This window comes from Terrapene carolina, unplaced genomic scaffold (assembly GCF_002925995.2).
Source record: "Terrapene carolina triunguis isolate 2854851 unplaced genomic scaffold, T_m_triunguis-2.0 Scaffold84, whole genome shotgun sequence".
NCBI classification, from domain to species: domain Eukaryota; kingdom Metazoa; phylum Chordata; order Testudines; family Emydidae; genus Terrapene; species Terrapene triunguis.
In genome coordinates this window covers 35,557,050-35,581,304 of record NW_020664435.1, presented here as the reverse complement: position 1 = coordinate 35,581,304, position 24,255 = coordinate 35,557,050, and the positions used below count along the sequence as shown (strand labels likewise).

Here is a 24,255-nt window from a genome sequence, read left to right as displayed (position 1 = left end):
GAAGAAAATGAAATATAATAACTGTATTATGGGATAGAAAGGGTTTCAGGATAATCCAGGACTATAATGTATAAGATACAGAATGAGATCACAAAGAGTGTCAGAAAATGGGGAGTATTGTGTTTCTTTTTAAAGTGGGTTATTAAATAAAACTATGAATTGAAAAGAACAAAACTGGTTTTCTTTACTTCTCAGCTAACTCTAGAGAGTGCGGAAAGTTCATAAGTGTTTGAGGGAACGAGGGGCTAAAAGAAAGTGAGCTTTGGATTGTATCAGGTAACAATTATACTTGGCTCATGTTACTATGGTAATTCAGACTCCATGCCAGTTCATTCCTTGGCCACTCAACATAGTCTGCAAGCAGCTGGTGCCAAATTTTAGGGTAGCTTTGGTTACGAGGTCCCCATTTTTATATAAGTCAACAGTACACACTCATCTGGAATACTGTGTTAAGTTCGCTCACTCCTCCATCTCAGAAAGATTATAACAGAATTTGCAACATAGGCAGCAAGAATGATGAGGGGGCATGGAAAACCTCTCTTACGAAGAAAGAATGAAAAGATTAGGATTGTTTATCTGAGAGAAGAGACAAATGAGAGGGGACACAGTAAAAGGAAACAAAAAATAAACGATAAAGAGAAGATTGATCTGGAACCTCTGTTCTCATGAACAAGAACATTCACTGAAACTGAAAGGTGGCAGATTCAGACTGATGATAACTGAAATGCTTTCTCACACAAAGCATGATTAGCTTGTGGAACCCATTGTCATAATATATCTTTAAAGCCAAAAGCTCTTAACAGGATTCAGAAAGGGATTGAACTATAGTTATGGAAAACAAGAATATCCAGAGCTATAATAGTAGATGCTTTAAAAAAAAGTCAAGAGTTTTCTAAGGGATATAAACTTTCCTGCTTCAGGGCTTAAGCCAATCTCTGTCTAATGGGGCTTAGCAGGAAACTTTTGCGTGGGACAGGTTATCCCTTAACTGCCTACAGCAAGTCTTGCACTTTCCCCTGAGAGATCTAGTGGGAGACTCACTGACAGGATATTGGATGAGACAGACCCTTGTTTGAGCCCATGTAGGCAATTCCTATATTCCTTTGACCTTTAGGAAATGGGCTGAAACTATTTCATCTAAAAGTTCCAGAATGAACTTCAGCTGGTAACAGTTTTTTGTTGCTTCTGACCTGAACCAGATTAAAAACCATGGTATCCAATAAAGACAGACCATCTCTAAATTAAAGAATCTTAATTAAAGGAGGGATGCATTTTGAATAGTAAAGGTCAAGCAGCATGTCTGGGGTTTTCTGTAGTGAGCAAAGGAAAGACCAAATAAAACTGCTATTGATGGGACTTGTACAGTGCTACACGATCATTCTGCATTCCTATTGCAATTGCTGATGGACTTTAAAAATACAAATAGTTTTGTTTATATTTTTTTGAATCAGTTTTATGTTAAAAGTACCAAAATGGGTAAATTAAGCTAAGCATGCTTATTTCTATAGTCTTGGACAGTCATTCTTCATTGAGATGGTATGGCCAATTCATATTAGATCAGCAAGGAATCCTAACACCTTCCTGACAGTTTGAAAACAGGCCTGGAAATCTCAAGATGCACAGAGCTTTTCCTGAGATTGGAGATTAAAGTCTACATTTCAAAACTAAACATAACATGTGCACTCACAAAACCCCATATTTGCACTCACAAATCTTCTATTGCACTGGTAAATACGTGCACTTTTTGCAGGTGCATCCCTCATCACCTCCTTTGAAATGCATGCAGTATTTAGGTTTTCAGCTTCACACTTCAATTGTTGTTGTCTTTGTATTGTGGTATCACCTGTAGGCCCCAGTACCATTGTGTACAATAAAGAGCTTACAGTCAAAATATGTGATGACTTTCTTGTATAAATTTTCAAATTTAAATGTATTCCTTGTAAATCTTTTTTTGTATTTCCAGAGAAATAATTACCAGTATACCCTTTCTTCCAATGTGTCCTTTGAAGTTAAGAAGATGCCATATAAAGTGCAGCCAGCAAAACACCCCGAGGGAAGCATAGCAGTAAGTATCACAGAAAATATCTTAAGATTTAAGCACATGAATTACTTTGGTCATCCTGATCACAGTTGTGAAGGTTTTCTATATGTATGGAAAAGCAAAACCAGTATTTCCTATGTTTCCGGTGTGAGTTCCTTGAATACTTTTAAAATGAAACTTCCTTATTGCTCGTCTGTACATGAAGCTGATATGACAATGAACTCCATTTTAAATTAATTACTGTTCTTTAACAAATTGTAGCATTGTGCATTGCTTTAACTTCAATGCTGTTAGACTTTTCGTGCAGAAAAATCTTTGTACCATCAAAACCAACTCTAATTACCTCTGTAATTTCTTACTGTGGGCAAACAATCTGACGGGAAAACCTTGTGCAACTTTCACCATCTTGTCTCTGTTATGTTCATTGTTTTTAAACATATTACTGGTCTCCTCCCAATCAGCAGCATGCCTCAAGGGTAGAAAGTATGTTTCACCCATAGAACCCTCTGTCCTTGTTTGTCATGGAGTCACTCTTTTATGTCCTGATTTTCAAAAAGGCCTCCACTCATCCTCTGGATTTCCACCCTCAAATAATTGCAGGCTTGTGATATCTAATTCATCATTTCCCCTTAAAATAAGGTAGTTAGATTTCTAGGAGCACCCCTCCCCCCCTTACTTTTAGAGAGGGGGAGGTTTAAGTGAGCCTGGGTTATTGGGGAAAGGGGTTCTGGGACTCAATTTTTATGTAAATTTTTGTCATGACCAGAGCAAGGGCGGTCAGAACAGGAGTTGGGAATCAGGCCAAGGTGGATACCAGAAGGTCAGAATCTGAGACAGGCCAGAGGGCAAACCCAGAGTCTGGCGTCAGGAGGCAGGCAGGGTAAGGAGGCAGGCAGGGTCAGAAGCCGGAGTCTGGTGGCACTCACACGCAGGGTCTGAAGCAGAGCCAGGCAGGCAGTCTGTGTTGTTGCTCAGACAGCTCCCTGTCATGGTGCTAACCAGTCAGTGGGCTACAAGGAGCTATCACTCAGGTCCTGCTGTGTATTTCCTACCGAGCCCAGCCTCACAGGATCCTCCAACGGGAGCCCAGCCTAAGTGTCCTGTGATGATGGGGAGGCATCAACAGCCCAGAAATCCTATGGTCCTAGGTTGTAGACCTGCAGGTTCTTCCATCTATTTGAGAGACGGGAAGCTGGAGTTTGAAGGTAACCAAGTTAATCTGCTGGAACTAGTGATCCAGTTTGTGGGATGGTCTCCTGGTCTGGAAGTGTTTGTCAGCGAGCCATACCTTTTGGCCTACTATAAATACTTCTAGGTGGTTTTTGAGTTCTTCCTGAATCAGGTGCATCTATTGGAGCCATGCAATGGCAGCAGGGTTTGGTGAGGCTGCTGGTAACGTTGGGGGGAACTGTAATTAGCAAAGAAGGGGCTCTGACCCATAGAGGCATGGTCAGTGTTATTGTAGGAAAACTCTGCATATGGCTAGACCAATTGTCTTGATGGCAATTTATGAAGCACCTCAAGTACTGCTCCAGTACTTGGTTCACGTGTTGTTGTTCATCTGTTTGCGGGTAGTATGTGACGGAGGTGGATATCCAGACACCCAGTAGCCTGAATGCTTCACCCCAGACGCAAGAGCTGAATGGTGGGCCTCAGTCAGAAACTGTGTGGTCTGGGAGTCCATGGAGTCTGCCCATATTGTGCAGTAGAAGCTGGACGATTGTCTTGGCAGAAGGCAGTTGGTTGCAGGAGATGAAGTGGGTCATTTTGGTCAGGTGGTCCACAACCATTAAGACTACATTGTGACCATCAGATGGTGGGAGTTCCATGATAAAGTGTAGGTTGATGGCAGACCATGGCCTAGCTGGAGGCTCCAAGGTGCCAAGGGGTCTATTTCGGGATATCTCGGTACAAGCACAGCACTCGCAGGAGTCCACATATGTTTGGACCTCAGCTTGCATGTGGGGCCACCAGAAAAAAATGGGTAATCATGCAAAAGGTCTTCCAGCAGCCAAAGTGACCCACCAGTGGAGCGCCATGGCACAGTCATTGCACTTCCATTTGGGGGCACCCTCAGGACACATACACACTCATCAAAGTACATTACCCCATCCCACAGGGAATAGCACATCTTGGCCCCTGATGGCAGGGCCTGCGTCCCTTGAGCAAGCAGGTCTTCCTTTGAGGTGGACTGGATGAGGGAGAGCAGGTCTTGCTGAATTGTGTTGCTGGCAAAGTTACCAGGCTTGAGGAGGTAAGGGCCTCAAAAGTCAGTTCTTTGCTTCCGCCATAGTATTCCCCTTCTGTGATAGAGGTATCTGTGTAGATACCTACCTTGAAGTAGGTAGTCGTGAACTTGAACTGAGAAAAGAACAAGGCCCACTTTAGCTGCCTCTGGTTCAATGCTCAGGCCTTGCAGAGGTATTCGAGGTTCTTGTGGTCAGAGAAGACCTGTGCTGAGTGCCAAGCCCCCTTGAGGTGGTGCCACCATTCTTAAAACACCATTTTTATGGTGAGCAGCTTCTTGTCCAGTATTTAATAGTTCATCTAAGTGGGGATACATTTCTGGGAATACAATGCACAAGGGTGCAGAACAGACTGGGGCCCGAGTTGCTGCGAGAGTACCACCTTTAGGGGCCACATTGGACACATCTGCTTCCACTATAAATGGATGAGTCAGATCAGGGTGTGCCAGGATCAGGCTGCGGTCAAGGCATCTGGTCAAATACAAGCTGGTCTTTGGGCAACCAAGCGAATTGCAGAGCTTTGCAGAGGAGGGAAGTCGGGGAGTTATTAATTGAGAGAAGTCAGCGATGAATATTCTATAAAAATTTGCAAAGTCCAGGAAGCAGTGAAGTTCCCAGAGGGCCCAGCATGCTGTCTAGTTGTGGATGGCTTCCACCTTCTGTGGATCCAGGGCCGGCACTTCCATTTAGGCGACCTAGGCGGTCGCCTAGGGCACCAGGATTTGGGGGGGCGGCATTTTGCCGCCCTCGGCGGCAATTCGACAGCGGGGGGTCCTTCTGCGCTCCGGGTCTTCGGCGGCAATTCTGCGGCGGGTCCTTCACTCGCTCCGGGACCCGCCGCCGAAGTGCCCCGAAGACCAGGAGCGCGGAAGGACCCCCTCCCCCCCCGCCACAGAATTGACGACGACGACCAGGAGCGCAGAAGGACCCCTGCCTAGGGCGCCAAAAACCCTGGCGCCGCTCCTGTGTGGATCTATATGGATTCCTTCTGGGAAGATGATGTATCCCAAAAATTCAATGTTGGCCTGGTTGAAGGTGCGTTTTCCAGTTTGGCATATGACCTATGTTTCTGTAGTCTCCCCAGCACAGACCAGACATGGTGGTAGTGCTGCTATAGGTTCTCAGAAAATACCAGGTAGATAATTACATATCAGTCCAGGATATCCCTGAACATGATATTTATGAAATACTGAAATGTTACAGGGGCATTGATCAAGCCAAACAGCGTCATCAAGTATTCAAAGTGCCCATATCAGGTACGAAAAGTAGTCTTCTGTTCATCCCCAGGCTTTCTGTGCACTAGATCGTATGCCACCCAAAGATCTAGTTTTGTGAAGATCCTGGCAGTCGCAGGCAGTCCAGCAATTCCAGAATGAGGGGCAAAGGGTACCAATTACGCATGGTCACTTGGTTCAATGTGCGATAGTCTAGACAGAGGCATAGTGACTTATCTTTCATCTTCACAAAAAGGACTGGTACCCCCGCTGGTTAGAGAGATCTCTGAATGAAGCCCTAGGTGAGGTTTTCTTGTATATACCCACATAGTGCCTCCAGCTCTGGTTCAGATATGGAGTATATCGATCCATAGGGCATCTTTGCTCCGGGCTGTAGGTCTATCGGGCAGTCATAGTCTCTATGTGGGGGTAGTGAGTCTGCATTCTTCTTCCCAAACACATCCAGGTAGTCGTGGTACTTGTCAGGGAGGCTGAGGTTCTGGCCTGGAGTCGCTCCCCTGCTTTCCGGGGTTCTGCTTCTGAGGGTCTCCTCCCATCCTGGGGCCTTGGGTGTGGGTCACTTGCAGGTTGATTGCTTCATTGGAGGCACACTTTCTGACAGTATTCAGAGGAGAAGCTAATACTCCTCTGCCACCAGGAGATACATGGATCATGCCATTCCAACCAACAAATGCTGAGAATTATCGGGAAGAACAGGGAGCAGATCACATCAAAGCATATTGTTTTTCAGTGCCCTTCCACTATGGTCTCTGAGGGGATGGTCTCCCCAGTCACAGGTCCAGATGATGGGGTGACCCATCAATAGTTTCCACCAGGTCTGGTGTGGGTTTTGACCAGAAGGGGATCTGCAAGGTATTGGCTGCTTCATCATCTATAAAGTTGGCAGCAGCCCTGGTGTCCTCATTGCTAGTTCTGAGGGGATCTGCTGCACCTGCCCCAAGACCTAGGTGGTGGGATTTTCCACACAGACTAGCTCATCTTTTACCTTATCATTGAGCCCCCAGCAGAACTGGTAAAGGTGGGCCACCTCATTCCATTCAACATCAGCCACAAACCGTCGGATGTGGGCAGCATAGGTGATGGCCGGCCTTTGCCTCTGGCAAAGCTTTCGGAGGGCAACCTCTGCAGAGCGGCCACAATGTGGGTCATCAGAGATGCTTGCAAAGGCTTGCAGGAGGGTGTCCCAGTCAGAGAGCACTGGGCTGTTCTGCTCCAACAGGGGGGAGGCCAAATCAAGCATGTCTCCTGAGAGCAGGCTGACTATTAGCCCTGCCTCAGTCTGGTCTGTGGGGTACATTTGGGGGCAGAGCAGGAAGAGAAGCCTGCATTAGTTCAGGAAACCTTGGAACTTCCAATAATCCCTGTCAAATCACCCAGGCAGTGGCACCACAGGGGCTGCTTGATCCGTTTGGGCACACAGCATCACCACTTCTCCCTGCGAGTGTGCGAGTTGCTTGTGGAGTGAGCTGCACCACCTGAGCCTGCCAGTGGGCTACCTGCTCACACAGGCTCTGTGCTTCCAATGCACAATGCGTAGCGTGGGTCTTTAGTGTGAAGTTCTCGCCTGCAGACAGGTGACGTGGTCCTGCAGCTCATGGGCCCTCAGGGGGCTGCTGGTTGGAAGGCAGCCCATTCTCTCCATCATCTGTGAGGGGGTTGGATGGCTTTGGGGGCAAGGGTGAAGGTTGGTCTGAGCAAACTGTCATGAGTGGGGCGTGAGCAGTCAGACCTAGTGGGAGTCGTGAGTCAGGAGCAGAAGGAGTTGTGAGTCAGGCCGAGTCGGGTACCTGAAGGTTAGAATCTGAGACAGGCCAGAGATCAAACCAAGAGTGAAGCATCAGGAGGCAGGCAGCATCCAGCCTAAGCCTCCTGTGATGATGTGGAGACATCAATGACCCGGAATCCTCTGGGGTCCCAGTTTCTGGCCCTGTGGGGTTTTACGTTTTTGTTGTTGCCGAAGTACTAAATTTGGGGAATAGAGTAGAAGAGTCTGTTCATACAGGTGTCCAATTTTATTTTTTAAATGAGCGCAAGGGAGAACTCATTTGCCAGTACTAACTGAAATAAATAAATAACATGTCAGTGCAATATAAGAACCAAAACCTGAATCCTTTTTGTTCCACATATTTAAGGAGGTTTATCATTCTCAGTCCTCCTCCTTTACAAAAGATATAAGATCAATCAATTCAAACCTAAAATTAAATCCTGAGCCAACAAAATATAATCTGTCTACCAATGAGTCCTATTAAGGAACAGAATATTTTCTGGCCCATAAAACCAGTATAGTGATATAGTTTTAGATTTACACAAGCAAAATGTAGTGTATGGGAGTCAAGCTATAGAATTTTTCTTCCTTTGGGTTACCTTTTTTTTTTTTTTTTTTCTTTTTTTTTTGAACAGGTGCTTGTTGTATAGTTGATTTATGTTTAGGCTTGGAAACAGAGGGTGAAATCCTGGCCCAATTGAAGTCAGTGGCAAAACTCCCATTGACATCAATAGGGCCAGTATTGCACCCTGCAAGTTTTGATGCTCAATATACTGTGTTCATCCAGCGAGGTTCAAAGGCTCCAAGCTGAATGATAAATTCGGGTTATTTGTGTTTTCTGCAACATGTGTTCCATTATAGAAACACATGTTGCACAGAACGTTGTTGATCATACTGCATCCATCTGGTCTGAAGTGCTTTGCCACAGGTGATAGCCTGCTGTTCTCAACAAGTCTCAGATGATCTACTAAATGATCAGATAAGCCTTTTTTATTCTTTTACTCCAGTAGAATGCTTGTTATTTGGTGTAGATGATTTATGCACAATTCCTGTTATGGCAACTGTAAAATGTTGAAAAATGATAGTGCTTTTATGTCTTCTCCTATCTGACTATCACAGTGGATGTTTGCCAACTCTACAGCTTGATGTGATATGTGCACAAGATCTTTTGAAGTTTCACTTGTGAGAAGAATTTTTCTTGAAGTTCAGCAATACTTCATATTTTTTGCTCTTTCTGTAAAAGATCAGTGCTTGTGGTTTGAAAGTATCTATCCAAGGATTTATTTGGAAGTTTGTCTTTTCGTGAGATAGGGAAAGGGGCAGAAGGCTAATAATTGTAACGTTTTTTAAAATCAATTTGCAACATGCTTATACTTCATAAATAATTAACTCCAAGCCTACGGAGGGTGCATAGGTAAGATATACTGTAATAAATACAGCATACCCCCAATATGCTACTACTGCTTATGTGGAATCTCTTTATTGGAGGTTTGTGTGATGGGTTCCCCCCGGGGTGCCACCTGGAACTGGGGTACCACTGAGCCCTCTGACCCACCAGCCTGGGCTCCCTCTCTCACTGTGCTGCTGTGACAAATTGCAGACCCAGGCCCGGGCCTACACTTTCACCAGCATACACACGGATAGGGACACACCCAGCTGCAGTTACATGCAGACTCTTTGACCAGCCACTGCATGTGAACCAACAGTAGAGAGGCTACAGCCAAAATAACCACCAGCTTCCCAGCCTAGACCCGAGAGCTGTACCATCCTGCCCCAGTCAAAGCCCTAACCAGTATGAATTTATTAACCAATTTGCCTCCTCCTCAGTGTGGAGAGGAAATGCAACAGCCTTTGCCCCTTGAGCTACGATTTCCCACACATTTCACTCCAACTCATCAGTTTAGATAAAGCAAAAACAAGTTTATTAACTACAAAAGATAGATTTTAAGTGATGATAAGTGATAGCGAACTGAACAAAGCAAATAAACAAAATAAACAAAAACACAAACTAAGCCTACGATACTAGGATATGAATTAGCAAATTCTCACCCTGGGAGATGGTACAAGCAGGCTGCAGATTCTTAAGGGACAAGCTGCACTTGCTTTACAGCTTGGAATCCCCAGGTCTTTCATACAGAGGCTAGGAATCCCTTTAGCCTGGGTCCAGCACTTTCCCCAGTTCAGTCTTTGTTCCTCAGGAGTTTCTGGCATCTTCTTGTGTGGGGAGTGAAGAATCACGGATGATGTCACTTCAGGCCTTATGTAGCTTTAGCATATGGCTGGAACCCTTTGTTCCAAAATTCAGTTTGTGGAAAAACACTGACATCCCAAGATGGAATCCAGAGACATATGGCCTGGTCTCATGACCTTGTGGAGTCATAGCAGCCATTACTTACAGGCCATCTGGAGAGTTCTCAGGAAGGCTCACCAGGTGGGGGATAAGCTTCTCCTAAGGCCTATTGTTTTTCCTAAGGGCCCATTACTCTGAATAGGCCATTTCCCCACCCACTATCTAGACTGAAAGCATCTTGCCTAGTGGGTGTCACCCAGGTGTAACTACATATGAAATACAGATACATAGTCAGTATTTATAACTTCGGATACAAAAATAATACATGCATACAAACAGGATAAATGTATTCAGCAAATCATAACTTTTCCAATGACACTTCACATGACCCATCTTGTACAAAATGCATCATAATCATGCCATAATTATATAATAATAAAATCGCTGTGAAGAATATGGGGTGCATTGTCACAGTTTGCAAACATGGTACCCCATTCTGTATGATCCTCTGCTAATAGTGGATGAATAGTCCTTTTGAATCACCAAGGGTACCACATCATCCATCCAGGATCTTCTTTTTCTGCCTCATGTTCTTCTGCCATCAATTTTCCATTCCAGTGCCCATAAACATCACCTGCGTTGGTTTCACAGTCTATCTTTTTTTTTTTAGAATTCTTCTGTAGCACACCATAATTTGAAGGATCGTAGTTTCTTTATTATCAGTTGTTTGAGTGTTCATGTTTCAGAGCTGCAATTTAACACAGACCAAAGTTGAGTTTTTAAGACTTGGAATTTAGTCTTCAGATTTACGTCCTTTCTCATCAGATATTTACTCTTCCAGAATGTCCCTTTTGCTCTTGCTGTTCTGGTGCTGATTTCAGTATCCAATCTTCCATTTTCTACAATGATTCTTCCTAAGTAGCAATAATTTCTCGTTTGCCATACAGCTCAGTCATTCATCGGGATCTTGCATGTTTTCCCAGGATTCTTGCATATGACCATAGTTTGCTCAATACATTACAATCTGTCAGAATTGATGGATACAAAAGTATTAAAATAATTATACTGGAATCAGAAGGCGATTATAAAGGGAGATGAAAATGAAAATCTAATGGAGATCAAGAGAGGAGTCAGACAAGGTTGTTTAACGTCACCTTCTTGATTCAACATTTATAGAGTGTTTGATTGAATTAATTGAAGAAACAGAAGACGGTATAAAGATGAATGCAAAATCGGTGAATAACGTTTCTCTGACACAGTGCTGTTGGCTGATTCAGAAGAAGGTCTGATGAAATGAGTGGAGATTATAGTTTATACAGCAGACTTTTGTATATATTTAATTTTAAGTATGTAACTTCAATGGGAATATTGGTAAAGTTAAAATTAAGCATTTATACGTGTCCTTGCAGGATTTAGGGCATGGTATTTTTGTCATGGGATATGGTGCTTATCTTGTACATGGTGGGGAAAGAGGAAGGATCCTGGAAACGTAACTGAATGGTGAATCGATTACAATAAAACTAAATAGATCAGATGATCCTTAGGAACAGTTTACTCCTGCTCTTCAGTAGCACTCTATAATGGGGCCTGATCCTAAATCTATAAATGTAAAGTGGAGTCTTTCCATTGACTTCAGTGGGCTTTGAATCAGACCTGTATATTGTACAACTGGAAGTTCTTTCTTGCTAAAGGCTGTAACGTTCAAGAGGAAATTGCCATTTTGGTATAGATATAATTATTGTAAATAAGATTTTATGCATTCCTTCAGTAATGTTTGCACAGGAAATTCTTTGTAGTAAAGACTGAGGTATGGGATTAGTATAGCTGGTAACTTCCTTGACTTTGGTTATGTGACTCTTGAGCCAGTTTTGTATTTGATAAAATGAAATTACTTTTCTTATCTTAAATGTATAATAGGATCTACCCAGAATGACTTTGGCATAGTTTGTTTGATCAATTTTTCTACAGTGAACAAAGTTGGTTTTAATACACTTTTTTTACTCTTTCGTTTTAAACGGTGTTATACAGTATGAACTATTGGGTATGTTTATTTTAAATAGCCTTGTAATCCCTAAGAAGTCTGTTTACACAAGGCATTGTAATATGTATACACAAATGTCAATATTAATTATGACACCAAGCTCAAGGGAGCTTTTACATATTGCTTTGGGCATTTTTTCAAAACATACAAGAACATTATACTGTAAATGTTTGATGGTAACATGTAGGAGTATTAAAGAGGTTACTTATGATCTATCAACCCCTGTAAGAAAAATGATTAAAGATTAGATGAAAAGCAGATTAATTGGCTGTAATGTTATTGCAGTAGCAATAGCATTACAAGAATAACTAACTTAAAGCTACTGTTTCTTAAAATAGCAGATAAATCAGATAGCTATGAATAAGCTGGCATTTTAATAATAAAACCGTTTCCAAAAGGAATAAAGATAAAAGGTTAACATTGCAATGAGCATCCTATTTGGCACTATGATTTGCTTAGTTACTGGTACTTATTTAATGCTGGGAGTGCTCAACACTTTACAAGACACAAAGATAAACACAGTTTCTGCATTTCCAACAGAACCATGATCTGTGAATTAACTAGCCTAACACAGGCACTTTCTAGGCCATAGTTTGGACCTGTCTGGAGGAAAACAGAAAGGTGCATAAACTCTGGCAAGTCATGTGTAAAAGTATAATTAGGCAGGCCAAAAAAGAATTTGAAGAGCGACTAGCAAAAGACAAAAACTAACAGCAAAAAATGTCTAAGTACATCTAAAGCAGGAAACCTGCCAATCAGTGGGACTCCTGGATGATTGGGATGCTAAAGGAGCACTCAAGGAAGACAAGGCCATTGCAAAGAAGCTAAATTTAATTCTTTGCATCGGTCTTCACTGCAGAGGAAGACAGGGAGATTCCAACATGACAGCCGTTCTTTTTAGGTGACAAAATCTAAAGAACTGTCCTAGATTGAGGTGTCAGTAGATGAGGCTTTGGAACAAATTGGTAAATTAAACAGTAATAAACCAGATGGTGTTCACCTAAGATTCTGAAGGATCCAAATATGAAATTGTACAATTACTAACTATATCAGGGGTAGGCAACCTATGGCACACGTGCCAAAGGTGGCACGTGAGCTGATTTTCAGTGGCACTCACACTGCCCGGGTCCTGACCACCGGTCCGGGGGGCTCTGCATTTTAATTTAATTTTAAATGAAGCTTCTTAAACATTTTAAAAACCATATTTACTTTACATACAACAATAGTTTAGTTATATATTATAGACTTATAGAAAGACCTTCTAAAAACGTTAAAATGTATTACCGGCACACGAAACCTTAAATTAGAGTGAATAAATGAAGACTCGGAACACCACTTCTGAAAGGTTGCCACCCCTGAAATATTATGCAATCTGTTGCTTAAATCAGCCTCTGTATCAGATGACATGAGGCTAGCTAATGTTACTTTGATTTTTTTAAAAGTCTCCAGAGGCAATCCTGGCAATTACAGGCCATAAGCCTAAATTCAGTATCAGGCAAATTGGTTGAAACTTTAGTAAAAAATGGAATTATCAGACACATAGGTGAACATGATATGTGAGGGAAGAGTCAACACGGCTTTTGTAAAGGGAAATTATACCTCACCAATTTATTAGAATTCTTTGAGGTTGCCAGCAAGTATACGGACAAGGGTGATCCAATTGATATAGAATCATAGAACCATAGGGTTAGAAGGGACTGCAAGGGTCATCTAGTCTAACCCCCTGCTAAGATACAGGTTTTGTTGTGTTTCAACCATCCAGCCTCTTTTTGAAACCCTTCAGTGAAGGAGATTCCACAACTTCTCTAGGCAGTTTGTATAGTATAGTATAGTATAGTACACAGTTACATGTGAAAGGATTGAAATTCTTCATTTTACTTTAAATGTTGTTTTCTAGATTATTCCTAAACAGCATGCTTTATCAGAAACAACAGGAGCTTACTTGAAAATGGTTTGCTTAATTTCTATGTGGCTATTTTAATGCACACTGGGAGAAATATCTCCTTAAATCGGTGATATCACTCTATCCTTTAAACTTTGCAACACTAAAAATTAGTATACTTGACAGGAGGGTGCCACTGTACTTCAACTTTCAGAAAGCCTTTGACAAGGTCTTAGATCAAAAGCTCTTAAGCAAAGTGAGCAGTCATGGGGTAAAAGGGAAGGTTCTCTCATGGATCAATAACAGAATAAAAGATAGAAAACAAAGGGTAGGAATAAAGAGTCAGTTTTCACAATGAAGAGAGGTAAATAGTAGTATCCCCCAAAGGATCTGTACTGGGACTGGTGCTGTTCAACATTATCATAAATGATCTGGAAAAGGGGGTGAACAGTGAGGTGACAAAGTTTGCAGATGATACCAACTTACTGAAAATAATTAAGTCCAAAGCTGACTGTGAGGAGTTACAAAGGAATCGCACCAAACTGGGTGTTTGGGCAACAAAATGGCAAATGAAATTCAATGTTGATAAATGGAAAGTAATGTACATTGGAAAAAAATAATCCCTACTATGCATACAAAATTATGGGGTCTAAATTAGTTGTTATGACTCAAGAAAGAGCTCTTGGAGTCATCGTGGATAGTTCTCTGAAAACATCCACTCAATGTGTAGCAGCAGTCATAAAAGCGAACAGAATGCTTCCATTAGGATGGGGATAGATCAGGGGTAGGCAACCTTTCAGAAGTGGTGTGCCAAGTCTTCATTTATTCACTTTAATTTAAGGTTTCGCGTGCCAGTAATACATGTTAACGTTTTTTAGAAGGGAGGTGCAGGGCAGAAGGCTGGGTGTTTGGGGGACTCGAGGTCAGGGCAGAGGGCTTGTGGGGGGTGGAGGTGCAGGGCAGAAGGCTGGGTGTGTGGGGGGGGTTCAGGGCTGAGGGCTGGGGGGACTCGAGGTCAGGGCAGAGCGCTGGGGGGTGTGTGGAGGTGCAGGGCAGAAGGCTGGGTGTTGGGGGCGACTCGAAGTCAGGGCAGAGCGCTGGGGGGGGTGGAGGTGCAGGGCAGAAGGCTGGGTGTTGGAGGTGACTCGAGGTCAGGGCAGAGGACTGGGGGTTGTGGGGGGTGCAGGGCAGAAGGCTGGGTGTGTGTTGGGGTGGGGGGGTTCAGGGTAGAGGGCTGGGGGCTGTGGGGGGTGCAGGGCAGAAGGCTGGGGTGCTCGGCTCGTGGGGGTGCTCCCAACCCCCTGCTCTGAGCGGCTCATGGCAGGGGGCTGGGAGGGATATGCCCTGTTCTACCCCCTTCCCCAAGGCCCGTCCCTACCTCTCTCTGCCTGCTCTACGGAGCAGCGAGCACGCTACCGCTCGGCTCGGCTCGGCTCCGCTACCCCTCCCCCTTGCAAGGGCTGTCGCCGGCAGGGAGAGGGGGGAGGAGGAGGAGGAGGGGCCGGAATGCTCCACGTTGTGGGAAGAAACGGGGGAGGGGGGGAGCTTGGCTGCCGCAGGACCAAGCTTCTGCCTCCTGCCCCCGCAGGGGAGAGCGGTGTGCACAATTAGATGGTCATGACTTATTTAAAGGTCGTCTTAAACAAAAAATAAAGCAGCTAGCTGTAATGTCTACTGGCCACTTGCCTAGCCCTCTAGTAATTTTCTTGTTAAAAATGTGCAGTGTCAATAAACTGTCACCAACTGGCTCGCTACCTACCCATACATAACTGGCTAATTTCTTGTAGGTGTACTGTCTTTTTTTTCATAATGCCCTGTTACAATTGTTAATATTATCCCTCGTGCAATTTCTTTGACTCCTGGGCCTACTGCATTTAAGTACCCTGCATTACTGCTTACACCAGGAGTGAATTTGGCTCAAGATATCAAGATCAGCAATGGCTTTATCCCAACAATTTTGCAGGCAAATAAGTTTTCTCTGAGTCCATCAGATTCAGGCTGATCAAAGGTGCTACTTAGATCAGCTTCTGGTTGTGAATTTCAAAGGTTTCTTGACATGCCTGTAGGTCTTGCTTTACTGCTTCTTTCTTGTCACCGACAGCCTCAGACAAGTAACACCAGTACTAGGGCCCAGTGCTGCACCCCTTTATGAAAGCAATTCTATTGAAGTCAAATGAATAACCAGTGTGGAACTGATGTATGTGAGGTTGGCCACAGGCCTATAGTCTTTGATCATATTGAGACAGAAATATTGCTCCTTGCTCGTGAAGTATTGGGAATCAAGAACTTTTCCAATAGAGACAGCACTTTTTTTCAGATATATCTTATCAGTCTAGCTCTCTCTTCTTGGGCTGTCTGTGAGGTTTTCTTTTTTCTTTTTTTTTTACCCATTCTTATCCCTTGCTCAATACTTAATCTGAGCCTACAAGATTTACCTCAGGGTTCCCACCATAATTTTTAAGCAGCAGAGAGAAATTCTGCTCCTCATTAGGCAGCTCCTTGCTCTTTTACAGATTTTGAGCAGCCACTCATCTCTGCAACTCTCATGACTATTTTGGCCAGATAGGCCTTTTTTACCAATTCATTGTTATCCATGACAGAGTTTTCTGTGTGCAGAGTCACTGCAGACAGAGCAGCTGACCTTGCTCTCATTCTTGCGGCCCTTGCATTTTAATGCCGGATACAGTATTGCTGTGCGACACAAGGAAAGCCATTCAAAAATATTTATTAACATATTAAACTAGGAGGCCTCCACGGTTACTGCTGAACCAAGTGGTGTAGAAAGCCTACAACATTCTGCAATGCCCAATAGGATGTGAAAAATACTACAATGGTGGAATTGTTTCCTTTTACCCTGCTATGTGGGGACGGGGAGTGTTTGGAGGGTAGTGGGAGTTTTGTGATGTTTATTTGAGAAAGGAAACAAATTTCACTTAATTTAATTGGATAAAGAATATATGATTTTTTGCATATTTGCATCCAAATTCCTATGGAGCATGTTTACAAATGAATGCAGTATCAGGGTTCAATAAGTGTGCCCAGCTGCAGTGGAGAAGCATGGTAGCTGAATGTGTCCATTGCAAGATCAATGACAATATGTCTAACAATGTTGGCATTTAACCAGTGGGACTCTGGCCAATCTTAGTGTTAAACATCATAAGGACTGGATAGTTTCTGAGGATCTTCTGGGGAACCCACATGGTACATTGTAGCTGGAAGATAAGTGTTCTAGCCTTGCTAGGTCAGGACTGTTATCCAGAACATAGAATCAGGTAACAGAGTCCAGATACTACAGTGACTGCACTCTAGAAGTGTAGATAGATGTGTCTCATTAGGCCATACTGATCCTCCCACCCCTCTCCCCCTGCTAACTCTGCAAGTGCTGCCTCAGATCAGGAACCAGAGGCACAGAGATGGAAAATGTGGAAAGGACTGGCTTATGCAGTTAGGTATGATGGTAGTTGGAAGCAGGAATAGGGTCTGCTGGTGCTTACAAAAAAGAGAGGGAGGCCATGATCGAGGGAGGGAGGGAGAAAGAAAGAAAGAGAAAGATCAGGTTCAGAAAGGAAGCTGGAGATACTGTTTAAAAAAAAAAGAGCAAGAAAGATAGATGGAAGGAGTGGAGTTATCTTGGCACTTGTCCATCACAGAGACTATGTCTACACTACTGCGGTAAGTCGACCTACGCTATGCAACTCCAGCTAAGTGAATAATGTAGCTGGAGTCGATGTACCTTAGGTCGAGTTACTGCGGGGTCTACACCGCAGGGGGTTGACAGGAGAAACTCTCCTGTTGACTTGACTTACCTTACTCTTCTCATCAGGGGTAGAATACAGGGGTCGACTGGAGACCGATCTGCAGTCGATCTGGCGGGTCTTTACTAGACCCACTAAATCGACTGCCAGTGGATTGATCTCAGATCGTCGATCCCGGCTGTAGTGTAGACCTGCCCTTAGAATCTTAATCACTAAAATGACTCATTCTAAGGGCTAAGGGGTTATCATCGATCTTCAAATTGAACACTCCATTAAAGTGAATGAGTAAGTTCAGAACTATTTGGTTATAATTGGCCAGTTAGCTAATAGCCAAAGCTTAGCAAACAGAGAATTGGTGGCAGGGCTGAAAAAGTTGGGCCCGATTCTCCTCTTTCACTAGTTTTACACTAGTGTAGCTCTGTTGATTTCAGTGGAGATGATTCAATTTTACACTGGTGTAAGGGAGAGGAGCATCAGAACAGCTAAATCTAGATCCTGATGAGTTAATTATAAGGGAACAGGGGAATCTGCATGGGAGAATTTGATGAAAAAGAGACTTAGCTGGCATGACGAGGGCCAAGAGAGAGAGTGAGGAAGATCTTGGCAGACACCAGAAGGATAATACAATATTAGACTAAAGTATTTAAGCCTAGAATGGGGCAGAGGGACGAGCAGTAAGCAACAGACTTAGTAAGTAGGGATTCTGATTCCTAGCGGTACCTCAAGCAGTAAAAGTAGAAGACAGCTTCAGAAGGCATATAATCAGTTTGCTTTGGAGACTGCCTGGAGTTGCATTCCATCATGAAGAGCAGGATGAGTTCCATCTGCCACCACCTTACTCTGCTTAGGCTGAAGAGGAATATGTGAGATGGGTCCAGCAGAAAACCCAAGACAGAAATAACTTCCTAGTGCAATGGAAAAGGAGAAAGATAGAGAAAGATGGCAGAGGATGTAACCTATGAGTAAGGAGATAAGGAAAGCTCAAGCTAACTCTTTCGACCTAGAAACATCAGAGAGAAACAAAGTAACAAGTGAGATTGATGAGGAGAGCTTTGAGCAGTATCTGAGGGAGTAGAATTAACTGGGTATGAGGTATGGAGGAGAGAGCCAGGAGATAATTTATTGGGAAGACCGGAGGGGAAAAAGCTAGAAGGGCAGTTAGCGTCATTTGTTACAATGAAGGCTTGGAATCTAGATGATTTTGTAAAATCAGTGGGAAGACCTTAACTCCTCATAATTCACATATTATCCACACCTGCTGCTTTCTAGAGCCACAGACAATGAAAGAGATGTTGCTATACTTTCCAATTACTTCACAATACATTAAAATGGTCATTCTACATTTACACTAAGCGTCCTTTAAGTATGACAGAATAATGTTAGAGAGAGTTCAAAAACAACGGTATTTTTGTGCATTATGCTTATATTACATGGATGAAGTTCTATATGAGGAGTTTAGCTCTTGGGCTGCTTAGCTGAAACATAAGGTAATATTAAAAAAATTGTATTGGTTTGTCAGCAAAAGTTTTTAGATTACAACATATAACGTAGATGGTACATATTTTAGTTCCAGTAGAGAACTTAGGCTGAAATTGTTTCTTGTTTACACCATTGTTCAGAGTAATGCTATTTAAGTCAATGGTATTACTCTGGATTTTACACTGGTGTAACTGAGAGCAGAGTTTGGTTCCTTGTATGGTTTTGAAGTGTTTACTGTTAGTTTGGTGAGCTTCAGAGTGATTCTATATTCAGTGGGTGAAAATGTTTTATATTATGTCTAATATAAGAGGTATTTATGTCTGTGCAAACCCCATTTTTAAGGATTATTGTAAATAAGGTTGCAGAAGTTGCAGCAAATAAAGTTCATGTACAAGAACTGTGGGCAGTATATGTTTCTAATCTGGCAATTTCATTGTGTTTCATTTTCTGGTTTCATTTCTTACAGAATCTTTGTTCATTTACACCTCATATCTTTTCGTTTCAGATAAGAACGTCTATCATTTGGGCTACTCCAAATGTCTCCTTTGTAATCCCTTTATGGGTTATAATACTAGCAATACTCCTTGGATTGTTGGTTCTGGCTATTTTGACCTTAGCTTTGTGGAAGGTATGTTGTATTATTATTATTTACTTAACGAAACTTGGAAGGATGCTTACAAGATTTAGGATGACCAACCAAAAAAAAAAAAAAAGGAGAGAGAGAGAGAGAAATTGGAATCTGTGACCTTTAAGAGTTTGGAGCAAAAGCAACAATAGACTTATGTCTTCTTTGATGTGGCATATGACGACATGCTTATGTAGCTGACTTTTGTGAAGGGACATTGTTTTCAAAGTCTTCGTTGTTATGAAAGTCTGGTTATAAATGGTTTTACAGAGTTTGGCTCTGATTCCCATGACTTATGATCTTTTTTCTGGAGTGTTTAGGTTCATAAAGCACTTTTGTTTTGTTTTCCTTGAATCCTTAAGGAACTGCCATTTTTGTTAGCACGTAATTATACAATCCCTCACCCAATTTGGGAGGAGATTACTTTTAAGGAGATTTCTTTTAATATTACCAGGTTGTCTCTGATTTTTTTTAAATTACAAGTCATAAGATTTGTAGTCAGTGAGTTGGTTGATTTTTATTTCACAGGTTTTAAAACAATCTGCTTCTTCAGGGTTCCTGGAAACATCCCTTATAACACTAGAAGTTGAAGTAGTTTCATACCCATCACTTAGTCCTTGGAAAAAGTGTCATCTCTCAACAATCTTTACTCTGGCCCTGTAAAATGGCCCCCCAACTCAAGGCCAGCTGCTCATCCCTTTGTCACTTTATTTCACTGATTTGAAATTCTTTCAGCAATTGTGCCTTACTTAACCACTTCTGAATTGGGATAAACACAAACTGTCTCATTAGAGTCACTGTTGATGTCAAAATTCAAATCAGGCTTTTAATAGTAGCTGTCAAAAGCAGCTTTTATAAATTTAGATTTTTGTTTACACTTTGGGGTCCAATCCAGCTTTCCTCTTCCACCTAAAGCTCCCACTGTCTTCACAACGAATGTTATGAATAGAAAATAATTAATAATCTAGCCGGGCTGACAGACTGTACCTGCCTTTCGGAAGAATATATAACAGTGCAACATAGCATCCAGGGTATGCAAAGTGCTATTGTCCATTGAGAATGCTGTATTATCTCGCTGGCACCGAAGGGTGAAATTCTGGCTCCATTGAAGCCAATGAGAATTTTGCTACTGACATCAGTGAAGCCAGGACTGCATTCAAAGAATGGAAGGTGCTTTTCAAAACAATAGGGAGACAAGATCCCTGCTCAAGGAGTAAAGCACTTTTCCTACTTTGAACATTGTATACATGTACTAAATAATAATAGTACAGCATCCTACATGGACAGAAGTGCTATTTCTTCTGAAAGGACAGGTACCATATGATGGACTGGGTGGCTTTTCTCTATTCACAGCATTTCTAATGTTTTCCTCTGGAGCGCATGTTTCCCTTGTTCTTAATTTTTCTCTACAAAAATACATTTAATTGGACAGAAAAAAGTAACAAACTGTGTATGAGTGATGGAAGCAAGACAGACATTTCTACTGTTGTTCATTTCTTTGAATTTATTACAATGATTCAGACTTATCTCAGTCAGATGTCTTATGCCACTCCTTTGTGTTCATTTTTATTGTGTATTTATTCATATGATGGGACATTTATGATGTAACTACTTTGGTGCTGTTTATGCCTTTCCTGTAGAAGTGAACCTTAAATTCACTAGAATATATTTAATATTTTATTTATATATAGTAGCTACAGAGCAAAAAAATGGTGGCATTTAAGGTGATCTCACAAGATGCTAATCTCCTTCAACTCCCATTGACTTTGATAAGAACTGAGGGTGGTCAGTACTTTGCAGAATAGTTCTATTACAACTCAGTGCATTCTTAAAATCTCCTGGAATTCCCAATATATAGTGGGTTTATGTATGTAATTACCAACATAAAGGGCAATGTCCCTGTTCCAAAGAGCTAATAAACAGTGAGCCCAACTCCACAACTCCTATTCAAGTGAGTAGTTCATACTTATGCAACTAGTTCTGTTGACTCCATGTGAGAGCTAAGAGTGAAGAAGAGCCCCTAAGTTAAGGTTCAACATGGTGAGGGATGGAGGTTAGAGGAAAGGAGCATGAGCTGCAGGAGAACAGTCATGTGGCTGCCTTATTGTGATTTCTCTGTTGGCTTGTTTTCTGTAGTGCGGCTTCTTTGACAGAGCTAGACCTCCTCAAGATGACATGGCTGACAGGGAACAACTGACAAATGACAAGACTACTGATGCATAAAAGAGGAGAGTGAAGGTTCAATTCAGAGTCCCGCTCAAGCCTAGAAGTGTGCTAAAGATTAAATGAAGGATTTCTTCTACTAACAGTCTTCCTTTGAAATTGCAAGTGCCATGATGTTGTAATCTGATCTATGCAACGTTTCTGAAAATTCACCACATGATGATGATCCTGGGCAGAAATCAGCCTTATCACTGCCTTAAAGACATAATCCGTCACTGTGCAAAGAGTTTTTGTACTATACTTCAGTCGCTCTAGTTTTTGACAGATGTTTTTGAGCACATGTGGTGTGTTAAATCACTTTCAGAATAACCCAAACCTTGCAAAGATGAAATGCCTGCATTGCTGTATCATCTAGAAGATGGATCAGGACAAAGCTTTCAAACACTACTGTATCATGCAGAATATTTTTGACACCTCCCTAAGGATAAGAACTTTTATGAAATTGTGGCTCAGGGAGACAAGCAATATATTGGTACTGTGAAAGTACTTCTGAAGCAGAAAGGTAGTCTCTAAAGGACTTTATACATGGGGCACAAGTTATTTATTTTTCCACCTTTCTGGGAAGAGTATCAAATCTAATTGTAGATTCGGAGTTTTAGAGAAGTAAATCATATCATGGAAATCATTTGCTTATCTCATATGTAAGTAGACAAGTGGCCTGCACATTCAGAACAATTTTCTTGGCTACAAGGGTGATTTGGGGAGCAGGGGAATTTAAATATAATTGTATTGGAAGGGGCATACAATAACATATTTTAAAGATATGTTATACCCTTTTCAACCTGTAGATGGCAGCACTAAATTCAGTGGATCAAATCCATTTTTGGTGAAAACTAGTGCAACATCAATTGAAATCTGTGGGAATTTTTGCCCACCTTTTTGCTAAGGCTGAATTTCTCACCACTATTTCTGTGTACTTATTTCATTAAAATATCCTCTTAAAAATGCTACTGCATATTTTGTTGAATTCATGACTATTGTGTCATAGGTGACAACACTTGATTGATTTAAAGGAATTATAAAATACAGACCTAACAATGTGTTTAAGATATTTCAGCAAGTTAAGTTTTTGGGTAGAGTGTCCTATAGTAATCTCTTATTACAAAGAGTCTTGCAGAGAAGGTGCACTGAATTTGCATTTATATAAAAAGTAGGATGCAAATCATCCAAGGCTGAGATGACCCACAGAAGGAAAGACATTTTGTTGTAAAGGCAATAAAATGTTCATTTGTTTCTTTGCTGCTTCTAAGATCCAAAAGACTAGATCCATAATTCACCAGTAACTCTTTCTATAACATCAGTAAATGGCCTTTATTTAAGCTGGATTCATCCAGCTGTAGAGCTGTGCAAACCATCTGCATAAAACCTTAAACAATCCTGTGCTTGTCCTGAGTTTGAAATTTGCTATGTTTTGTGAATCTAGGAGGAGGGCGTTCATTTTCTGACACACACACACACGCTCCTCATTCTCCTTCCTTCTTCCTAGCTGGTCTCCCTTCCCACCAAGCACCTGGGATTCCTATCTTCAGGGCAGCCAGTGGCCTTTTCTGATCCATCCTGCTACCTACTGGGCTTTTATGGATTGCTGGCAGCTGTCTTCAGGGCAGGGCAAACCAGCAGGCAAAGTCACTACTGTCAATCCCAAGGACCTTTCAAAGGACCTGGAAATAGCTCAGTTGGACATCCCACTATCTTTCGACAGCCAGCTCATGGACAGACCCATAAACTTGGTGTCAATAGCTAGAAAACCTGAGCACTAAAGGTCCATCTTATTGCTTCACATCAGTCTGCAAGGAAATCCTTGAGGGTTAAGGAAAGGAGAGTTTCCCCCAACCTCTTGTTTTCTGAGGAGGTAAGGAAGGTGCCTTACCACTTCCTGAGCCCCAAAAAAACCTTGAGACTGGGGACAGCAGCCCTCCCTATGCTGATTTGTTCTGACCCCTTGCAAAACAAACTGCTGCATTCATTTCACAAATACCCTTGCAAACCACACCCTGCAGGGTTCATACATTTCTGCATCCTCCACATTTCAGATCGAATTACGCACACAGGAAAAGGCAGTGAGTTCATCTTTTGTAAATACTGAATTGTGTGTAGTAGTTTCTGAAACAAGGCCAGCCAGGCAAATAAATTCACATCATCTGCACGACTCTTTTACTCTGATGAAATATTATCATTAAGAAATACTGAACATATGACTTTTATATGTGCAATATTTTATATTACCTATGTACCTGAAGCATGTTTACACTGGCATTTGTGGTTGTTTTTTAAACTTTTGAATATACTGATTGAGTACAATAAAAAAAGGACTAGAACAAACCCACAAGGCTCCAATGTGTTTTCAATCCTGCTTTGGCCAGACGAAGGGACTAGGTGACCTAATAAGTCCTTTTGAGTTTGAACATCTATGGTTCAATTTTGAGCAATTCCACTTAATTTTAATGATGGGCAAAACATGTTCAGATACTAAATTTAAACAAACAAAACTCCACTCCATTCATTCCTGGGCCTGGCTGGAATCCATTGGCTGCAGCTGTATAATGTCACTGAAAACCAAATTAGAGGGACATCAGATGACAAACGGTTACTTTTGATCAAAAGCTGTGTTTTATATTTCTGCTTCCTTGTAGATTAAACTTCCTACACAGTAATGTCTGAAGCTTTGGGCTG

General features: G+C 42.0%; 1 protein-coding gene across 1 annotated transcript in view; it reads left to right on the top strand.

Annotated features, from left to right (window-relative positions):
* The window catches only part of ITGA8 (integrin subunit alpha 8), a 170,758-nt gene extending 146,854 nt beyond the window's left edge, over nt 1-23,904 (top strand). Inside the window, exons 28-30 of the mRNA XM_024208854.3 lie at nt 1,964-2,065; nt 19,240-19,362; nt 21,496-23,904. Coding sequence (XP_024064622.1) covers nt 1,964-2,065; nt 19,240-19,362; nt 21,496-21,582 — 312 coding nt within the window. The 3' untranslated portion in view covers nt 21,583-23,904. The remainder of the gene's footprint in view (nt 1-1,963; nt 2,066-19,239; nt 19,363-21,495) is intronic.
* The last annotated feature ends 351 nt before the right edge of the window (nt 23,905-24,255 follow it).